This window comes from Populus trichocarpa, chromosome 1 (assembly GCF_000002775.5).
Source record: "Populus trichocarpa isolate Nisqually-1 chromosome 1, P.trichocarpa_v4.1, whole genome shotgun sequence".
Classification (NCBI taxonomy): Eukaryota; Viridiplantae; Streptophyta; class Magnoliopsida; order Malpighiales; family Salicaceae; genus Populus; species Populus trichocarpa.
This window is the reverse complement of record NC_037285.2, coordinates 7,949,824-7,973,817: the sequence shown is the minus strand read 5'-3', so window position 1 is coordinate 7,973,817 and position 23,994 is coordinate 7,949,824. Positions and strand designations below refer to the sequence as shown.

The following is a 23,994-nucleotide window of genomic DNA, read 5'->3' as shown; positions in this document are numbered from 1 at the left end:
AAAAATAAAAGGTTAATCAGTTTTAAAGGGTTCATGTTAGCTAAACCCCAACACAAGAAGTAAACCATGCAGGATCTCTCACAGAGCAATATTGCTAGTCCAGTACTGTGAATAAATTAAGATGCAATCATTAAAGTGTCTTGATAATTTAGCAAGAAGATTTGAAGAAACGTTGCTAGTTAGTTGCATAAACAAGTTTAAGCAATTAATTAATTACCACGTACAATTATTAAGTAGCCTAGGTATTATTATCAATGCTGTTGCTGCATTGTTGTTATATAATTATTATTACTGTTATTAGATGTTGCAGTTTCGACACACTGATTGAACAGACTGACTGAACATGGGAGAAATGATGATGAAAAGACATTGAAAGCAAACTTCTCTTAAGATTGAGAATTATATATGACCTGTAAATGAGCCATGCAACCGAAAACATGGCAGGGATTAATTGCAGGTTTAATATTATTGCAGGACTGCAACCATTGAAGCATCGATCGATGCATGATCATGTGCTTGTCCTTTAACACAAGGAATATTTCACGATAACCAGATATATATATATATATATATATATATATATATATATATATATATATATATATATGGTTATGGAAGTTGTCATCATCTTTGGAAGAAAACCAATACGACGGCGTCATCAATATTAATAGCTTTATATATCAACATCACTCACTATGTTCCTTTAAATTAAATGTCGAAAGATGTCTGATCGTACCTGTAATCGATTTAGTTAGTTAATAGTTTTCATGTAATTATTATGTATTAATATCACTGTCAGTAATTGCTAGGTGCAGGTATACATGAGTATATATTAATTATCTCATACTGAAAAGAAAAGGAAACATGAGAAGCTTAAATTATATGGATTGACTTTTCAGAGAGAGTTGGACTCCTTGAGGAAATGCAGGATAGATAACTCGCCATGGCTTCTAGGTTGGGAGTAAAGGGTATGCGAGGACTCCTAGCTAGCTAGATGACTAGCAGGCTTTTATAAGAGTGACGAAATCTTGATAACATTGCAGCACTCGAAACGATGATTATCACACTCGGAGACTTGTCTGGTGCACAGGTAAATGGAACTATTCCTCGTTGAAAACAAGTGAGGAAATTGAACTACTTGTCTATAAGATGGATTCATAACTCGAAAGTCGAAGTTTTTGGGTTAAAATGTGTAGGTTCTTGTGATTCTCTAGTGCAGATCTCCCTAGCAAAAAGCAAGACATGACTAATTATATTCTTTACATTGGCCCAACTTTAAACCCATAATCTTGCAAGTATTTTAAAAATTAATTGCTTAAGAGTTTAGCGTGAGTTTTATAAAAATTGGTTAAATGAATGTTAGTTTCCATTTTAAAAGGCATGGAAATGGTATTTTGAATGGAAAACTGCGTATTTCATTTAAAAGATAAAAATAACTTTAAATATTTTAAAATTATAAAATATCTATAGTGTAGTTTACCTTAATACACACCCAGTAATTAATTACTATTACGCTTGTTAGCTAAATTATTTAGTGTTTTTATTTATTTAAAAAAAAACTACGTCATATATTGATTCTTGTTTTTTTTTTTCTCAACTTATATATATATATATATATGATATATATTTTGTATTTTTCAAAGAAAAATTTATGTGTGAACCAATTTAATTTAATTTTTAAGAAAATATTTAATTTGAGTTATGTCTTCGATGAGAATTTTAATTCAAATGACACAACAATAAATTATCACTTAGTTAAGTCATTCTGTTCTGCTCACATCAAATGGCACAATAGTAAATTATGACGTTATTAAGTGATTTTGTTCCCATCGTATCACAACAGTTCTTTATCAAATATTTTAATATATTTAATCTCAGATATCACAATACAACAATTATAATTAATTAACATATACTAAAAGACACCTTGGTATTTAGTAATAATGAATAGTGAAATGAAAATATCTTTTTCATTTTGGTCCTCAAAATTTTGAGGATATTTTTTTATTTTAATTTCATACTTATTTTTTTTTTCAATTTCATCATTCAATATTAGGTTTACTAGAAATTGAATTTCATAATTTATTTCGATTTATTTTCTATGGAGTTATCATATTCTCATGACCCGAGTAGCAAATTTTACGGGTTAACCATGTTGACTCGGATCATTTTTTATTTTTATTTTAGTTAATATTTTTCTTAACTCCATCTTTTAACATTGAGTTGATCGGGAATTGAGCTTTGTATTTGTTTCTTGATTTGCTTTCTATGAATCACGGTCTCATAACTCGAGTCATGAGTTTTATGGGTTAGATAGCTTGACTCAGGGTGCTTTTTTGTTTCTTTTCATTGAATGTTTTTATTTTCAATTTTATCATTCAATATTGAGTTAATTGAGAATTAGACTTTATAATTTTGTTATTTGATTTTCATAGAATTATTCTGGTCTCCTGACTTAGGTTTGGTAAGTTAACTTGGGTTGACTTGGATATTTTATTTTTTTTATTTAATCCTTCAATATTCGGTTGATTGAGAATTAGTTTTTTTTTCTATAAGGTTAACATAATCTTAAGACTTGGGTTGCAGGTTAGGATAGTTGACTCAAGGTTTTTTTTTGTCCTATTTTAGTTGAATTATATTTCAATTTTATCATTCAATACTAGATTGATTAAGAATAAGGTTTCATAATTTGTTTTTGTTTAAATTTTATGAGGTTATTCTGGTCTCATAACTCAACTAACGAGTTTGTTTGATTGACTTGAGTTGACTCAGGTGGTTTTTTATATTTTTTATTTTATTGGTTTTTTAGATTTCATCCTTCAACACTAAGCGATTACGAATTAAGTTCCATAATTTGTTTTGATTTGATTTCTATGGAGTTATTCTAGTTTCAGGATCTAAGTTTGACATGTTAACCTGAGTTAACTTGGCTAATTTTTTAGTTGATTTTTATTTTTAATTTTATTATTCAACATTAAATATTTTTTTCAATTAATGCAATGCACTAAAAAGGCGTCAATACACATTGGATTGAACATTGATTTTTTTTATCTTTTTTAGATTCAGTGAGAGATATAATAAACTTTGTGCTACACTACACAATAGAAAGTGATTTTTTGTGTTATGTGATTATAATTATAATTATTCGACATTTGACTCAATATTAAGTAGGTTATTGGTTTATCTGTTCAATTTAAAATGATTTTATTTTATTTTTGAAAAATAAAATAATATTATTTTAGATTAAAAAATTAAAAAATCAAAATGATATTATAATGGAAAAAAATGAGGAAAAAATCTTTGAAATTAACTCTACGGAGTACTCTCACCAAGGTCGGTCAAATTCTCAATGTATTAGCTTGTCATGAGTAAGATGTACATAGAAATCCAATAGAAATGTCATTCAAGATTCTGGAAAAGTGAAAAAGAAAAGAGAAAAAAAAGAATCACTCATTGACATCACCATAATTATGATCAAACTCTGCTGGGGTTTGTTGCAGTTTCCTTTATTCTTTCCTCTGATCTGTTTCCAAACACGAAAACAAGATTGCATGAATACTTATGCAGTTATAATGTTTTCATCTCCTCACGTTTTCACAATCTCACCTCTGGAAGCTAAAAGGGGTAGAAATGAAAGAAAAGAAATATATAAAAAAGAAAAAAGAAAACTGTCTTCAAAAGCCTGGATCATTCTGAAAGCTCTATATATAGAAAGATCAAGAGAGAAGAGAGATGGGGGGGCAGTTTTCACCATCATAAATATCTTATAGAGATGAAGGGAAAGAAGAGAGTGTAGCAGCTCCCATGTTAGATGAATTTGGTGCAATTTCTTCTCCACCAAGTACTGATTCTTCAACATTATCCCAAAAAAGAAAGTTCGAGCATTGCTGTGATTCAACCCATTCAATATTCAACTCTTGCCTCTGTAAGCACTCCAATGATATCTCCCCTTCTTCATTCATGCTACAGGATTGCATTTCAATAGGCATCATGTTGTCAATCAATGGAGGCAAGTAATTTGTATCCATTCCAATACTAAAAGTTGCTTGCGGCGGCAGTGCTGCTTGAACTTGATGGTGCTGGTTTGAATTCCAAGTTTCCATGTTCAAGCTTGCCGAATCAGGGAAAACCTCTCCACGTACACTACTATCGGCAATTCCATCAAGCGAGGTACTCGTGTCAAACATAAATAAGGGAGCTGAAGATGAAAATAGGGTTTCTTGGATTTGTGTCCTTGTTGTCAAATCTTGATGCAATAAATCTAGCTGGTTTGAGGCATAATTTATATTTGAATGATCGGTACCGGTAGTTGCATTGGTTATGGTTGGAGAAGTTGAAGGCTTTCGTATCTTCTTTTTAATCCAAGAGTTCCAATAGTTCTTTATCTCGTTGTCTGTTCTTCCAGGCAAGTGGCTTGCTATGTGAGCCCATCTACAATCAATCAACTATGCATGCTATAAAATCTATCAAAAAACTATAGATTAAACATTAATTACAAAACAACAGACAAAGCGATTCATTTAGTTAAATTGTCTGAGTTTAGAGAAGCAAGGATTTGAAGTAACTTTAACATTATTTAATTAATTATCTTACAGAAAGAGAAAGGGAAAATTAATGTTGTCGAGATAGTGCTATGCATAGCGTAGGCAGGTATTAATTTCAACTGAAAACATACATTGCAACCTCTGATATTGCTTTCTCAACGTCTCCCATAATGCAGTTGATGGGTGCTTAAAGAACGATTTAAACGTTAATTAATTATGAGGTTGCTTATAGCTAGCTTATTTTTATAAAAAAAAATGTAGAAACGCATGTCAAAACTTAGTTTTCAAGTTTTCATTAAAAATTCAACAAAGAATAAATTCCCCCCATAAGCACCAAAAACAAGAGGAGGAATGAAGTCTCAAGATTATTTTAGAGCACTCATCATATTCTTTTTTGAAAAACTGTAAGAAATAAGAACTCGCTTCATTGCAAGACTTAAATATTGGTGAATTCTACGAGGTCCAATTTGAAGATTATTATTAATCTCTATGTATCAAACTTGTAATTGAAAATGTCGAATGTATATAGTTTATAGCAAAACCTGTTTCCAACAACACCATGAAGGCTAATTATCAACTTCTCCTCCTCTGGAGTAAACCTCCCTCTTCTTATATCAGGCCTCAAGTAATTAATCCATCTCAAACGACAGCTCTTGCCGCATCTTTGAAGCCCTAAAATGTTCAACAAAATCAAATTAAGAAGAGCAAGCATAATTAACCAATTATACTTGTATTAAACAAGAACAGAGCTTAATTACCGGGGGGAAATAAATAGATAAAACAAGAAACAAAGTTTCGAAAGAGAGATAGCTAGAGAGAGACAAGTACGTACCAGCTTTCTCAGGAACCTCACTCCAACATCCATAGCCGTGTGTAGTGATATATCTGATGAGCTTTTCATCTTCTTCAGGTGACCAAAGTCCTCTCTTAACCTTTTGTTGGTTGCAGCAAGAATGGTGACCCATATTATGAGATATCTGTTATTGATCTCTCCTTCCTCTAGTGTTTCTTTGAGTGTGGTTAATTTCTTTAGCTGTTTTTTTTTTTTTTTTTTTTGGTGGGGGGTGGGGAGATGCGAGGCAAGAACGATTGATCCTCTCTCTCCCCATTTAAAAGTAACACAAGTACAAAATGAGCCGACATGGATCGAAACAAGATGGGGTCCATGCAAAGGGACCCGGATATTCATCTAACCCTAAAACGACATTTCATCAGCTCTTATTTTCATTCTCTCACGGTTTGTGTCTGTGTTTTACTATTTTCTACGTAGAGTTTAGAATTGTATTACGTAACCAAAACTCACGTACCCTAAAGGCATTGCCGGTTGTTTCACAGACCTAGCCATTTCTTTCTTTCTTTCTCAAGGAAAGCTTCTGTAATATTCCCTTGCCACGGTCCCATGCATCATGTAAATCTCAATTATATATAGTGTGACGCACTAGGGGAATAAGGAGAGACATCAACCTTTGGAGAACCTGATTCCAGCGTTATGGGGGTACTGTGAATTTTTTTCTTTTTTAGGAATATGATGATGATAAATATATGTAACTAATATTCAGGAATTTCACTCTTTCTATCTTGTATAACTATTGTAACAAAGAAAAGGATACCATGTAGTATTATATTTTATAATTAAGAGGACTTAATTATGAAATATCGAAGCTTATCTCTTTTATAAAAATAAAAGGATTCTAGAATACATTTCACAGCTACGAGTTTTGTATCTATTCTATTTTTTCAATGATGATTTTGTAATAAATTTAGTTTTTTGAAGTTTTGGTAGTTTTTTAAATTTGAGGATTAAGAAGCCTTTTGTTTTTATATCTCCATAGGATTTCTTTTTTCAATGCACCAGGATCTGTATTTATAATACAAGGGTCCTGAAATACTTTGAGCTCAAATTTTTTTTTTATAAAACAAAACTTATCCTTTTAATTTAAAACTTGAAATCAAAACTTTAAAGGATTAGCTATATCTAAGAGCTGGCTTTATCAAGAAAAGAAACATGCACTATGGTCCCTAATCTTTCACATGTTGATAAATCAAGTTCTTAAGCAAACATCAATCCTTGTCTTTTTTATTTTTAATTTTAACCCGTCTAAAAATTAAACCAAGAACAAACAGGGTTAAAATCAAGTTTTGACAAAGCTAATTAAATATTATTTTATAGGATTCATAATAACTCTTTTGTTTTTTTTTTATTTCTTGACGTTTGAGATGAAGATTAAATAATTAAAAGAAAATAAATTAATTAAGAAAAATAACTAAATGAACCTAATTAATTAATTAATATTTTACATGTTTTTTTATTTTTTAATTACATATTTCAAAAATAAAATATTTTTTTCTATCAAAAGGTGTCGTGTAGGCATACAAATTAACTAACAAAATGACGAGCTAGTGAGAATCCTTTACAGAACAAAACAAATAGTAGAGGGAGAGGGACTTAACACACACACACACACACACAGATATATATATATATATATATATATATATATATATATATATATATATATATATATATATCCAAATTAAACCATTTTAATTTTGAAACAGTAGGAATGATGGTAACCACAAAGGAAGGCCCGTTCTTGATTAGTTAGGGGACATCTACAGACCTCATGAAAATGAGATCTCTTAATTAATCTTGATTTCCCTTAACACTTACTTATAATTTATTCATATTAACTATTCAAGAAAAGACCTCATCTCTAATATTCTTCAATCATTTTGATAAATATTGGTGACGGTTGCATCACGTAACTCATGAATTGATATCATAATATTCCTACGAAAATAATAGCATTAATATGAGTTCCAGCTCATGCTTACAATTTGTTTTTTTTTTTAAAAAAAAGAAAAGATAAAATAAAAAACATTGAGAAGGACTTGTGATTTTATCGTAATGCAGTAAGTCTAATTAATACACTTAAATCAGTTTGACTAAAGTTTGTCCTCTCCCTTAATTAACAAGAAATTATATGCTAATTGTGTGGGAACAACGTCTATACGTAATTAATATTGTTAACATCACTAACTCCAAGTGGTTGTTGATTTACAACTACTCCTTGACAGTACCTGCGCTCGTGAGCAGATTCTACATTTCTTAAAATCTAATCATAATTCTTTCTTCTTTTTTTTAATTTGAATCTTAGAAATTAATTAATAAAAAACCTAAAACAAAACCTGTAGCTTCTCCTGTTATTCATCCTCTCGTAATTCATCATTCTTAGCACTGTTCGTTGCTCATGAATTTTGTTTTTTGTTCTTGGACTTGATTTTTTTTAATTTAATCCTCAAAATTCTTTTTTTTTCTGAATTGTTTTCCTTCTTTTTGAATTGCATGCATCAATAAGGGAAAGAGGTGTCTATTAAAGATAACTCTTCTAATGATTTGCTAGTTCATATAACTTTTATTTTATTTCATTAAACACACAAAATGACTTTTCAATTCTCAATTAAATTCTTATATTATGCAAGAATATGCGTTTACAATACTACTGTATTCTTCTCTTATATTAAAAATTAACTGATAGTTTCTACTTAATTATAATCCATATATGAGTTTTGTGTAATTCTTTTCGTTAAGATATAGGGACGAAAGTTTGATTTGTGAAAAGGAAATGGAGAGAGGAAATTAATGTACGTACATGGTTTATGGCTATGTCAATGGTACCATCTAGTAATGGTTTAAATTCGGAACCTTTTGAAGGAAGAAGGGGTATTAATTAATATCAGTTGAGTTACAAAATCATTAGCTAACAAAGGAAATGAGTATGTTTGGAAACGCGGGTCAACCCGTATTTTTTAAAAAATTAATTTTTTATATGTTTTGGATCGTTTTGTTGATACGCTGATCTCAAAAATGATTTTTTTAAAAAAAAATATTTTGATGCATTTCAGAATAAAAAAAAACACTTTAAAAAATAACCGCAATCTCCTTTCCAAACATGCCCTTAAAATAATTTTTTAACACAAATCAATTAATTAAAACTGTTTTGATCCAAGCTCATTTAAAATTTTCTCACGAAAAAAATGTGCGCATAACTCATTATCTCACACACACGCTTCTGGCTTGACTTCATTTTATTTTATTTTTCTCTCTTTTTTTTTTTACTTTTGTAATTCACCAAACTCCATTTCAAATGAATATCACTAATTAATTTGTTATAACTTTATTAATATTAATATCCATTTCTAAGTTTTGAATTCAAAATAATATATATATATATATATATATATATATATATATATATATATAAAGTTTTGTAATTGATACGGTAAATCATTAAATTCACAATCGAGGAAATTAAGGGCCCAAAAACATACGAAGGCCGCATGATCCTCTTAAATCCACCCTTTTGTTGGGATAAACCATCGAAATTACATTATCATATATATGTGTGTGCGTGCGTGTGTGATCTTCTTCTCTGATTGCTACTGAATACGTACGGTATTGTCCGTACGTATGTGCGTACATGCCATAAAACAGTTGAAATTATACTCGATATTTTATTCCAATACACGCGTGTTAGATATACACAAGGTCTTTATCTAGTGACATCGAAGTTCACGGGTTAGTTAGAAACATAAACAAGAATTGGTATGTATCTTTGTATAGTTTGGTATGGTGTTTTAAACGTTGTTATACGTAGATGGATCAAAAATATATATATATATATATATATATATATATATATATATATATATATATATATATATATATAGAGAGAGAGAGAGAGAGAGAGATTTCGCAGGGAATGAAAGCGAGGGCATATTCTGTTGATTGATGCAAGTCATCCACCATATTTGATGTGAAAATAAGATTGTGACTTTTGCTTGGATGGATCGCAAGCTAAAACTTTCAAAGTAATATACAAATCATTTTTAAAAGAGACTCTTTAGAGCGATATTGAAAAGGGGGGAATGATTATACTTAGCTTTGAGGAGGAGCAATGGAGAGGCACAGGGCCTACCAATTTAGAATTTAAGTGCCCGTTAGCAAGAAAATCTTTGGGACTTTGCCTTCAAAAGCATGGTTGGTTAAGTTATTAATCATGGATGGAAAGACTCTACCTTGAGCTCTTTGCTTAGATGCGTTCCCATGGTTTCTCAGCCTTGTTTATCTTAATATAATAATGTATTTGAATGATGGTATTTCTTCGCTCATGCCCCACCATGAATCTTCATATGGACCCTTCTCTTTCTTTTCATGCGGTGCTCATCCTTTCCCTTCCATCCATCCTCACACGGGACTCCACCTTCCTTTCTCTCTCTCCTGCCCCCCACCATTGCTTGCTAGATATGGTAAAAATGGCGACACGAGTTAAATAACAAGTCTAAAGGTGGCGCCCATTTGAAATACTTTATGGCATATATATATCTTAGGTCTGATTTCCTTTCTCCGACATCAATATTTTATAACTTGCTTCCAAGTCTATCAAACTGATCGATTGCGAACAATACCGGAAACAATGTACACGCTCTAGGCTGAGTGCTATAGCACACATGAAGTGAAATCGTAACTCTTCAAGCCATTTAAACAATACTGGAAAGAGAACAGAATCATCTCATCCGACAGGATTCTGAGTCGTGTTCCGGGCTATGTGCATGGCTGTGGACATAAATTTGAAGGGTCATGTATGTTTTTCAATCCATGTTTTGGTGCTTCAGAAAGTGATTGGGAAAGGAACCTTGGCATCATCCATGTAGGACAATGTATATTGCAGTTTTCCTAGAACAAGGAATCAATCCGCCCTGGCTTATTAATTGGCTTTATATAGCTTCATGTAAATCATAATCGTTCTTTCCAACATGGAATTGATTGTCAATTTTGCAATAACAAGACAAAGATACCCACCATCATGGTTCCTATTTGAGTTGGGTTAGATAATGAAGCCCCTGGTTTTTTAAAGAGAGACTCTGCCTGAAGGCCCACAATCTAGCCCTTGATGAGATAAATGGCTGAAAAGGCAGCTATAGGGTGCCCACTCCCTGAAGCTGGGTCCGTCTAACATTTTTTACAGCCTAAAGCAGCCTCGTTTATTTTCCCGGATCGGTGCAATTGCACTCCCTGCAGCTGGCCCATCTAAAATTCTTAGATTAAAAGTATGTTATATTAGCTATCCAACCCCGCTTCCTTGCATGTTATAAATTTTTTTTCTAAAAAATTGCTGGGGAATACAGGACTTCGATGTATGTTTTACATGAAAAATTTAAAGTATAAATTGAAAAGTATATGTAACTATCTAATTAAATAAATTGATAAATATCTATGTAAATAAACCGGAAAAAAAGTCGTTAGCAATAATCAAATAAGAAATCAAAAACAATTGAGAGATGAATATATATCAAGGTATTCAATCACACAAAATGAGACATTCGCCTGATTGCGTTCACAAAACTTGTTTATTTAAATCAATAAAAGATAAATCCACATGGTAAACAACATGTAACCTAAAAGATAAACACAAATAAAACTAACCGAATAAACTCACACCTTAAAAAAATATCATACGAGGTTGAACACATAAGAAATATTATTTAAAAAAGAATTTAAAAAAAAATTTATTTATATAAAACAAAAAACAATTATAGATGAATTAGAATAATTTCATGAAAAATCAAACACAAACAAAACATTTAAAAAAAAAAACTTATATTCTAAAAAGGCAAGCAAAAGTCATGACCTAAGTCATGAGATTAAGATAAAACCATAGAAAAGAAATTGAAAAAATCACATATTCGATTGATAATGATGTTATATGAGTTATTGTGAACTGGTTAACTAAGTCTGCTTTGTTCCTACCAATGAAGATGATAGATTCAGTTGATAAATTAACAAGGTTATATGTAAATGAAGTGATAATGTTGCATGGGGTACCGATATTGATTATGTCTGATTGAGACCCAATGTTCATATCTTGATTATGATCAAGTATACAACGTGCTCTGGGAACCAGATTGAATTTAAATACTACTTTTTACCCTCAAATTGATGGCTAATCGGAAAAGACAACACAAGCCTTAGAGGATTATTAAGGTCATGTATACTTTAGTTTGGAGGTAGTTAGAAGGATCCGTCAACTACTAGTGGAGTTTACTTATAACAATAGTTATCACCTTATACTATGAATGACTCCCTATGAAGCTTTGTATGAAAAAAGATGACGTACTCATATGTGTTAGGAGGAAGTGGGTGATAGGAAATTTATTGGACTAGAATTTGTACAGGTCACCACTGATAAGGTGAATGTTATCAAGAAGAGAATGAAGGCAACTTAGGATATGAAGAAGAGCTATGAAGATAATCGAAGAAAGCCTCTTGAATTTGAAGTGGAAGACCAAATGTTTCTAAAGGTTATACTCTAGAAGAACATCATGGATTCAGAATGAAAGGGAAGTTGGCGCCAAGATACATAGGGCCCTTTAAGATTATTAAAAGGTTAGGACTAGTTGCTTATAAGATAGAGCTACCCCCGCACTTAGCAAAAATACATGATGTGTTCCATCTTTTTTTTATTGCGGAAGGCTGAAGTGGACCCCTCACGAATTCTACCACAAACCCTTTTAGAAATCAAATAGGACTTGACTTTAAAAGAGAGACCAGTGATGATTCTTGATCAAAGTGAGAAGAAACTCATAAATAAAAAGATTCCAATAATTAAGATATTGTGGAGGAACTCTTAAGTAGAGAAAGAGCCTTAAAAGAGAGAGTCGGAGATAAGAAAGAAATATCCAGAATTGTTTACGAACGTAGGTATGAAATTGATTTTATGGATGAAATTTTTTTAAGAAGAGAGAATGTAAACTCCCAAACAAAAAATTTACAATGTTATTGGATAAAAAAAATAAACTCGATAATGAAAAAAAAAGGTGGAATAAAATTCAGATATTTAAATATTTGAATTCGACATTAAAAAATAGGATAAGACAGAGTTCTCAGGTGGTAAATTTAAATGTGTTGAGTGAATTGTTGAAAGAAAAATAAGAAGGTCAATGGATTTTGGGTAAGAAAAACAAGAGATAGAAAGAGAGTTAGAGAGAGAAAGTTCAAATTTGTCAAGGAAAACGATACAAAGAAAAAATAAAAAAGTTACTTTAAAGTGTTGTGTTTGAAATACAAAGAAAAGATAAAAAAGTTACTTTAAAGTGTTGTGTTTGAAAGGTAATATAACATCTTTTCAAGTCTAGTTTGGTTTTAATTGGTTTTTAATCATTTGTTGATTATGGAAATATGTTCAAGCTTAGGGTTTGATGGAATAATGCATGATTGTTGATAAATTTATCATGTAATGTGTTAATTAGGGTGTTTAATGAATGGGTTTAGTTAGATTACAAGGAAATTTGAAAAGAGACCCATGGATTTCTTTATGGAAGTTTCGACCAATAGTGTTTGGAAGGGCTGGACTTATTAATTGGATTTGCTATGTGTTTTAATTTGTCTTAATATGTGTTTTAACTACCTTATGATGGGTTTTCCTGATGGGAATTGAAGGACAACCCATGGTTATCCACATAGGCCATCCGTCCAAAACATGTGGTAGGGTAAGGAATATAAAATTGCATAGGGATTCTTGTATAATGGTTGTTTATATGTAAAAGAGAATGGGTTTAAGATAGAATTTGAAAGAAAGAAGTTGAAAGGAACACATAATTCTATTGGTGTAGTTTCAGCCATATCAGGAGAATGATAGCAAGAATGAGTTTTTATGTGGATCGTTGTTTTGAATTATTTTTTAAACTTGAATTCAAAACATGTTAAAACAATTTTAGAATGAAGAAAAGGGAAATAAATGTCTTGGGATTTATATGTTAGTTTTAATTAAAAAAATACACGATAAAAAAAGGATAGGAATCGTTGTGCCGAGTGAGTGTATGCTAACGATCAATGTTATATGATGATACAACATGTGTTAAAAGTGTCGGGTTAAATGGTTTAAAGTGCTATATGAAAAGGGTATATTAAGTGATAAAATTGGCTAAATTAGATATATGGATACTAATTGATGTGTTTAAATGCATGGTTGTGCATTGTTGTGGGAATAAATGAATATACCTTGAGTAAATACTAGATTTAAGTTTTGATAAATGATGGGAACATTAAAAGGTATGGATGTGTGTTGAATACGGTGAACTTACTTTATTGTTAAATTGTAAATATGTGTTAAATAAGAGTCGAGATAGGATTCATATGTTGATTTGATATGTTTATGATGGTTTGAAAATCTTGTTGACACAAAGGAGAGTATTAGAGCTGGATAGCATGCTTGTGGAACAGGACATACACATGTTGCAGGTAAGTGCACGAAACTTTACACTAGTTTTAAGTTTAATGATTTTCATCCTAGTAGTTCTTGTTTCAAACAAATGGTTATGGGAATAAATAAAAGGGGGAAAATGATTCATAAAATAATTGACATCATTGTTTGATGGTCGAAAATATTTGACACCATTGTTTGATGACTAGGAATATTTGGCATCAAATAGAATATTTGGCATCAAATAGAATAATTAGCATTATTGTTTGATGGTTGATAATATTTTGATCATTGTTTAATGATTGAGAATATTTTTCATCAATTTTTGATAGCTATGAATATTTAGTATCATTGTTTTGATAACTAGGATAAATAGTTTAATTCTTCAAGACTTCACGAGGTAGGCTGTAACAATCTCAAATTGTAAACTCAAAATATATGATATATATTCGTAGCTACAAATTTTATATATATATACAATTTTCCTGAAATTTCGGCAGAGTTTCCTTTGTATTCTTTAGATACCAAGTTATCGACTCAATCATTTCTCAACCTGTAACATCAATCACAATATTCGTCCCATTATTTGGACTTAAAAAACTCAAGCATATTTCAATGTCTCAATTCTATTTTTCTATAGAACACTATAATAAAACTAATAAATTCTTAACATGCATCGTCTCTTTTTATTTTTTTTATTTGTGCTCAAAAATATACACAACCAACCATAATTCAACTTAATAATAATAATAACATTATAAATTACATCATACATAAGATAATAAGTTAAACATTACATTTTTAGATATGGAAGTATATTACAACAAAATATTAGTTCTTCCCATTACATTAATCACATAACAAAATTATTTATCCAAGCATCTACTTTCCAGATCGAGGGTGCGATGTACCTAAAAACATTATCGCATAAAACATGATTAAAACAATTGCACATTTCAATAAGTAATTGATTAAGGACTAATTATTCATATACATTAAAGTGACTTTTATATCATAGAATAAATTGTCTTATTTTCTTTTGAAGTTTCTAATTTCATAAATTCTCTTCTAGACATAGGGATACAACTACTAAAATAAAAATTTCAAGAGTGTCTCCCACAAACCAGCATATTTAACTTCAAAGTTTTACAATTAATCTATTTTACATCAAGTGACTATCCCATTAATTTGTAAATTAATTTTCTTAACATGGCCATGCAATCAGACATAAATTCCAGTAATCAGGAAATGATCTTCAAGGCTTGTCCATTCAACAGAACATTATTTCCAGTAATTGCCCATTCACCAAGGCATTATTTCCAATAACCAGGAAATAATTTTTCAAGGCTTGCCCATTCACCAAGGCATTGTTTACAGTAACCAGGAAATAATTTTCAAGGCTTGCCCATTCACCAGGGCATTATTTTCAGTAACCATGAAATAATTTTTCAAGGCTTGCCCATTCACCAGGGCATTATTCCCAATAACCAGCACTAGAATTTACAATCTATAAAAATTCATTCTACAATAATAAAAAAATATATATAAAAACTAATTAATTACTCCAAGGTGTCGAACATCTACCTGGTGTCTGTGCGCATGAAGATGTCCCTTGTTGCTGATTAGGTCCTGCGGCCTTCTCTGTACCAACAAAAATTACTTTGTCATTGTTCATTCATTCGAACCGGTAAAAATTCTAATACTCATTACATATTCTTTGATTAAATCCAACACCCTTAATTAAGTTTAATTGACTTTTAATTCAAGGAGGACAAAACCCTCCTTTATGAAACATTTACTTATTTTTTTTTTCACAAAAATCCCTATACAATTTAATCTATCAACATCAATTGTCTTCAATTTGGTAAGATTCCTCAATAATATTATTTAAACTCCATTCTCTAATTTTTCTTCTTCATTTCGTCAAAAACTCCTCAATAATATCATTTAAACTTCATTCTCTAATTTTTCTTCTCTATTTAGCCAAAAACAACCTAGGGAAGGAAGTGAAGATTTTTCTTTTCTCTTTGAAAAATTCTTACTTCATTCATATAACAACACTTATAAACCTTCATCTTCCCATATTTTTCAAACAATTGTATTTAACCTCAATTCCCCCAAATTGTTCCTTTTTTGGCCAAATATTCAATTAAAATGAGGAAAAATAATTTTTGTTTCTTTTACTTAAAATTAAACACTTACCCAATTATAATTCATGCTTTCTAACATGGTTCAAACATAATTTGCATCATTCCTATAAATTATAACATAAATCCACAATTTCACATAATCATAATTTTGTATAATCCTTCATCAAACATAAAATTAAAGGAATTAATCATTTGGAGCATGTTATTTACCTCACTTTGATAAGGATTTAAGGAAAGAATGCAAGAAAAATCAAGTTTTCTTCTTCTCCCTCTTCAAACCCTAGCTTAAAATCCTTCCTTCAATGCATTCACCACTTTAAAATCAACTCCCTCTTTATGTTTAATTAAGTTACTCACTCTAATTACTCACTTTAATTAGTGAAATCAATGAGCATTTAAGTAGAAAAATCACACAATTCTTCCCCCTCTCTTTGTTTGAAGCTCATGGCTAAAAGAGAAAAAAAATGGAGTATTTATAGTCTAACTTTTACTTATTTACACATTGGCCCTCATTTCTTCTCATTTCTATTTTTGCCACTCAACTCTTCTTTTTACTTAATTCTCACCTTAACATCTTATATTTTATTCTATTGTATCCAATTACAATACTTGGAATCCTTTTATTTAATCTATTCGGTACTTTATTTATTTTACTCAGATTATAATTTAGCGGGTTTTCACATAGGCACTATTGATATCAGTGGTACTTATAACCAGGCTTGATTTAGTTGTTTGACCTTAAATGATATTTTAAATTTCTTTAAGAAATAAAAGAGATTTTGATGAGTTGCTTATCTACTGTATCTTTAAGATAATGGCTATATATATATATACTGAAATATTACGAGTAATAAGTATTTGTTTTTCATTCTTAAAGGAAAAAAAAAATAAGCATGGGTTTTCATGTCAGTGTATGGGTTTCGAATTAAATGGGAGAATATAAAACAAAAATCTCTTGTAGTAAATTACATCAATCCAAACGCTGATGCAAGACTGAGCAAAATATTACCACTCAGACATGAAAACTGATTAAATTATACGTTATACTAAACATATGGTGTGTATAGATGATCTGAACAAGAGATGATTGGCGGGGCAGGGTCTTTCTTGATTGAGCAAGTGGCCTCCTCTTTAACGGTAATTAACGATAGAAACTGTATTTTCACCCCAAAAGAAAACGATAGAAACGACATTTAAGGATAACATCAATAAAGAAATCATGATATTTATTTTTTAAAGTATTTTTTATCTAAAAATATATTTAAATAATATTTTTTAAACAGAAAAACAAAAGCAATCTATAAATATTCTTAAAGTTCCTTTCAGATCCTAACATCAACCTATGGTCGGCTTGATTTGTCAATACATGCATCGTCTCCTATGTCTATTAAAAAAAGCAATGTCTCGATCACTTTATTTTCTATTCTTTTGTCTGATTTCTTGCCACAATTAACGCTCCTTATGGTGATGTAATGTTGGTGAGCGAGGGAGTGAGAGGGAGATTTACCACATTGCCACGGAGATCAGTAGATTGTGATTGCACTGTCCATCCATTTTTCTTTCTTTCTTTCTTTTATCGAAAGCTTTTTTGTGGTTCCATTATTGCATCTGTAACGATCGAAGCCTAGGCCGGCTAATCTCCTTAAATCTCGAAGTAGTTGCCAAGTCGGTATCAGGTTAGAATAACGTTCATAATTGTTTTTTTTTTTGGCCAAATATTTGGATTTTCAGTTTTCTTTTGAGAATTTTATTTAATTTCATTCAACGAAGAGGCAAGAAGTGATTACAGTCAACAATAATAAATGGTTGGCCCGTGTAAAAGCTTTTTTTTTTAATTTTTGTGTTTGGTATTGATGTTTTCAATTAAAATAATATTTTTTTATTTTTTTATTTTTAATATCAACACATCAAAATCATTTAAAATACCTTAAAATCATCAATTTTATATTTTTTTATAAAAAAACATTTTAAAAAAATGATTATAACAAAAAAATTAGTTAGTTCTCATTGCAACACAAACGGTGCTTTAAACTAACAGTTGACTAACGTTGTAAAAATATGCTGAAATTTACCACTGGGAAAGTGGACAAGTGTCTCGAATAGATGTCCGGTTGTGAGATTTGGTTTGATGTAATAATTATTTTTTAAAATGTTTTTTATTTAGAAATATATAAAAATAATTTTTTATTTTTTAAAATTTATTTTTAATTTTAGCACATTAAAACGATAAAAAAATATTAATTTCAAGTAAAAATAATTCAAAATTTTATAAAACACGATTTCTATTGTAAAAATTATTAAATAATATATTTATCTTATTTTATTTATTAAAAATAAAATAGTATTTTTAGTTTAATATATAGATAATCTCTTTATATTTAGATTAAAATAAATAATTGAGAATAAACAGATTAATAAAAACTTTAACAACCTTTTTTTTTATGCTCGTATTTTTATTATTTAATATGATATAGAATTGATACTTAATCTCAAATAAAATATTTATGGATCCGCTATATATTTTTTTTATTTTTTTATATTAATTTGAATTGTTTAAACAAAAACAAGCAAGTACTGAAACCAGTACAAACAAAAGCAACAAAATGTAGAATTTTCTTTAGCTATTCTCGAGTAGACAAACGATCAGTGCTATGGAGACATGTTGAGATTCAAATCACAATCAAAGTTAATATTTGTCAGCGTACTGTAACGAATTTTTAGTCGAATTCACCAAACAGTCAGCTCTCTGTTTTTTCCCCCTAAAAATCACTCGAAGAGAAACAGTTAAGAGACGAGAAATGTTCAATCAGTAAACTTCACAAGTCGAATTCTAACAAAACATTGGAAGTCGATGGGAATCTTAAGAACAAACATTGATGCCCCAAAACCATTCACTCCACAAAAAGATTAAATCCCACAAAATCAATCAATCCCTGCATGGAGTGATCCATGTCAGAGGCTAAACTTTGCATTTTTTTTTATTAGCTAATTCCACTAGTCCTGAAATTAATAACCATATAAATTTTCAATTATCATTATGTTAGTAATCACATAATTTAAATTTAAAATTATAAAAAAATTAAATTTTTTATCTTAAATTTTTACCACAATACCACTTATTAAATAATTAACCTTTACATTTCTGGTCCCGTTTCAACATGCCCCATGTAAGAGGCGATACAAATTTTGGTGCTTGTACTTTATCAGAGCCTTTAGTTAAATATACAAACATCGAGATTGCAAGACAAAAAAAAAAAAAGGACAAGTTATTGTCATCAAGAAACTCCTAAATCTTAAATCCATAAACAACAGTAAAAAGAAGAAAGTGAGTGACATCATGTTTTAGAAGGGGGTTTTTTCTGCTCTTTTTTTCCCAAGTTAATGCATTTTGGGATTTTTTTAATAACCCGCACGGAGAAGAAGGGATCAGAAGAAATAAATTTCTTCTAGAGCACGGTTTACATATTTATCTTTTTAATTTGTAACTGGTCTTTTTTGTTTTATTTTTTTTATTTTATTTCTTGATTTTATGAATGGCACACTCCAACAAAAAAGATATTAGTAACTTTTCTCTAATAATAGAGATAATTCATTGAAAAAAATATATAAAGTTACAAATCGTAGAGATACTTCATTGAAAAAAATATGAGAAGGTACAGATACTTAGAATATAAAAATAAAAGTAAAGACATTAAGTTGAAAAAAATTACAAGTAATAAGTAAAAAATAAAGTGGATACACGTACTATAAAGTTTGTATAAATACATACATTGAATTTTCTATTACTGTCACCTGGAACAGTAAAGAACTAAAACCTGTCGGGAAAGAACTGTAACTTCAAATTCATTGTTACTGTTCACTGAATGTTTCTGCTCCTCCGCTTAGAAAACTTAAAATAGGCTTTAAAGTGCATTGATGTATTTTTTTCATAATTTATTTGTCATTATATAAAAAAAACTCATCTTAATTATATAATAAAACAACCTAAATATCCTTACAAACCATAAAAAAGCTGATGTCAAAAGATGTTTTTATATTTTCACAATAATTTTTCTTGCTATTATAGTTGAATTTGATGGGAATTTTGGTATTTGCATAAATATAAAAAACAATAAACAATTAAAATGCACTATGAAACTATAAAATACCATTAAAATAAAAGGAAATTTAAGCTTGGGGACAAGAGGTGTTTTCTACTTTTCACAGTGTTTTCTTTTTTATTACAAAGTTAATTCAAAGGCAATTTTATATTTGTCTAAATAAAAAAACAACAAATAAAAAGTTGGGCGCACGAGAGGTTCATGTACCCTTTAGGCGGCGCTTGTGGTGCCTTTTGGCGTCTAAAAATATCATTTTATCGTGTCGTTCATTAAAAGCATCATCGTGTCTCCTTCTTGTTGGTGCAGCAGATGTCTACATTGGTGGTTTGGTTTGGCGCCGGTAGGCTTTTTTTTTCCTTCTTCTTCTCTCCCTCCTCCTCTGAAAAATACTACTTGGGCTTCTTGGTTGTTGGCATTTCAATTTTAATCCTTAATTTTTTTTAATTTTTTGTCTTGACCTTTATGTATAAGTTTTATTTGTTCTCAATTTCATCACTCAATCATAGTTTACCCAAATATTATATTATTCAATGTGATCCTCATTCGTTGGATTTATAATTTTTATCATTTGTCATTTTGTAAAAATTTTAGTGGTTTTTAATTTTATCATTCGATTCAAATTAAATGTATTATGTTTTTCAATTTAGTTCTTATTGTCTTGATTTTTATTTTTTTCCCTGACCTCCTTGTAAAAGTTATTGTTATTTTCAATTTTACTCTTTAATTACAAAATTGTTTTTACTTTTTATGTCAATTTTGATCTTTATTCTTTTTAATTTTTTTGTCATTTTACTATTTTTTTAATTTCACCTTTCAATAAAATATAAAATTTATTTTTTATTTTAATTTTGATCCTCGTTCTTTAATTTATATTTTTAAAATTTTTTTTTAAATTTTTTTTTCAATTTTATCTTTCAACATTTTATTGATTGAGAATTTAACTTCGTAGTTTTTTCAAATTTTGTGCTTCAAGTCTAACAAATTGGGCCACATTTTTTTTTACAAAAAAAAGTTTTATAATACTTTTTATTTTTTTATTGAATTATTAGATTCTCATAATTCGAACCATTAATTTGATATGATATCTCAAATTGATTTAACCCTAATTATTATGATTATAAGTTTATCATTACTAATTTTTTTATATTATTTCTTTTATCTCATTATAATATCTAAACATATTTTTTTTATCAAAAACAATTTATTTCTGCAAAAAAGCGCGACCAACATTGCTAGTTCAAACTAACAAAACTTTCGAAGTCAAGGGGAATTTGAAAAAACAAACACAAGCATCCACGAATCCCACAAAATTAATCCCTACCTGAATGACAGTAGCTAACCTTGTTTATTTAAAAGTATATTAAAATAAAATTTATTTTATTTTTTAAAATTTATTTTTAAAATCAATATATTAAAATAATAAAAAATATTAAAAAAGTAATTTTTTAAAAAAAATTAAATAGTAGCCCACAAGTTCCGTTTGGTTTGCAATCCGAAATGGGCGCTTATTTACATTTCTTTGTTGCATCTCACCTCGAGTCAACATGTATCACTTTAAGCAACACGGTGATGATGACGTGACTGACCCATTAAAAAAAATAATCAAATCAAAACCAGAACAACGGGACCCACTTGGATTCATCATCATCATTTATTATATATAAAGAAATATATATCATCATCATCATCATAAAAATAAATTATTAGATTAGTTGATGAGCTGACAGATGAGGTGGACGGCCGGAAATTACTAATAAGAAATAACGCTCGATGGCGGGAGGGCGAGCAAAGTTGATCGTGCGGTCGCGTAGCGGGGAATCAAGAGAAAAAAGCCTATGACCCGGTCAATAGACCTTTTCATTTATTTATTGGTGGTTGTAATTATTTTCGGATAAATCATTCTTAGTCCCCAAAGTCTAGATGTATTGAGACTCCAGTCTCTTAGGTTCAAAAAATCTACGCCACAATCTCTCATTGTTATTATGTGGTCAGTGTTATTTTGTTTTCTTCTTGTTTTTTTTTTAAAAAAATTATTTTCATATATGAATTATAGAATAAATTAAATGGTGTTTGAGTTTAGCAATTCGATGGTTTAATCAGTAGTTTTATAATTATTTTAATAATTTAAATCATTTAATAAATTAGTTTTTATTATAAAAAAGATGTTCAACCTTCAAAACCTATTAAGAGATGAAGGGATAAAAATATCAATTGAGTTACAATTTACTGACATAGAGTCAATTATTTGATGAATCATTCTTTTAAAAAAAATTGTGCATATAACACATACCTATAGTTATCTTCTAAGCTGTCATGTCATATTGAGCTTTTGAATAAAATTAAATTATGATACTATTTTGTTTGATTTTGCAATTTAATTAATCGTGGTTATGGAAAAAAAGAGAGAAAATCAAGTTAATTATCCAAATAATCATCTCAACGAATGAATTTAATTCTTTTTTCTTAAAAAAATGGTCTAATTTAATAAACATAGAAGATCAAATCTTGTTTGAATGTTTTTTCAATTTGATATATTAATCTACTCTGATTCAGAAAACGCTGAGTAAATGTTTAAACTTGAGTGTTTGGAACGACCACGTTTTATTGAGGCAATTCAATTGCCCCGTTGATCGAACAAGAGTGAATAAAGGTGAGAGGAACTTGACGGACTAAAGTTAAGGCGAGGAAAGGATTAGGGACTAGAAAATGATTTATCCTTTGTTTCTTAATTTATCTTTATTTCTCTGACGATTCGACCAGACTAATTTGCCTATGCGTCGCGCGAAGACGCGTTCCTCGCTGCGATCGATCAACTTGTTATTTGCAGATGACGCAGGAACTCTCCACTGTTTTTACCAGAATGCCCTTATTTGTTTATTTAAACAACGAGAATACCATCTCGTTAGCCTTTTGTGACACCGAAGATTTTCTTTCTTTTTTCTCAATTTGTTTTTCCTTTTTGGAATATTTGTAAAGGTTCCTTTCCCACTTTGTCCAGCTGAGTGGGTGTTTTTTTTTTTTAAAGGTTTTTCCATCATATATCTTAAGAGTTAAGACATGCGACGGTTGATACAAGTTAGGATAATTTAATTTTCATATATAAATACTGAATTAAAATCAAAATCTGGCTCCATTATGAAAATAAATCAATCAGACATGTAAGTGGATGCTTTCAATTATGTTAGTTAATGTGTACTCGGACTGAACATGTTGGACAAATCTTCTTTTTTTGTTTTTTTTTTAAATTAATATGAGTGTGTGGGTCAGTTTGCACGCACCTCGATTAATCTTACAGATTCTGAAATTAATAACAATGTAAACCTCAAGTAACAATCATATATTTTTTTTTTTTAGATATTTTCCTTCCCATTCTAGATGTTTTCCTTGATCCATCATTAGTATTAATTTGTTGTATTATGGAATATTTGATATAACTACTTATGATGGTTGCAACAAAATGGGAGTATTAAAAAGTTCAGATTTGTGGTGCTTGGGGATAACAACACGACGATAAAGATTTTGTTTATTTTTGTGTTGAATATATCAATATTTTACTAAAATTAAACCATTTCTCCGCATTATAAATAACAAACTTTTACTAATAAAAAAATCCTTACTTTTATTATGTTTGCCAATGTTAACAAAGTGACAATAACTCAAATTTAGAAATATTTAATAAGAAAATAATGCCCAACATACCCCTCATGAATTTTTCAATTATTTTTACTAGTTTTCTCAAACACCTCGAATTTTAAATTAAATTTCTTAAAATATAACTAGTACAAATTTAATTTAGATACATTGTTGTCGCTTAAACAACACAAATGATAATTAAAAGTGTGGTAGTAGTTATTTTTCAAAATATTTTTTTGATTAAATATATTAAAATAATATTTATTTTTATTTTTTAAAAAAATATCTTTAGCATCAGTATAAC

The 23,994-nt window shown here is 29.5% G+C and overlaps 1 protein-coding gene across 1 annotated transcript; it reads right to left on the bottom strand.

The window, feature by feature from the left end:
• Positions 1-3,334: 3,334 nt before the first annotated feature.
• Positions 3,335-5,646, bottom strand: LOC7479292 (transcription factor MYB10). The gene is made up of 3 exons (XM_002297978.4): positions 5,377-5,646; positions 5,087-5,216; positions 3,335-4,431 (listed from the first exon to the last, which is right to left on the bottom strand). Exons 1-3 carry the CDS (start codon positions 5,507-5,509, stop codon positions 3,765-3,767), a joined length of 930 nt encoding a protein of 309 aa, XP_002298014.1. The 5' UTR covers positions 5,510-5,646; the 3' UTR covers positions 3,335-3,764.
• Positions 5,647-23,994: the final 18,348 nt, after the last annotated feature.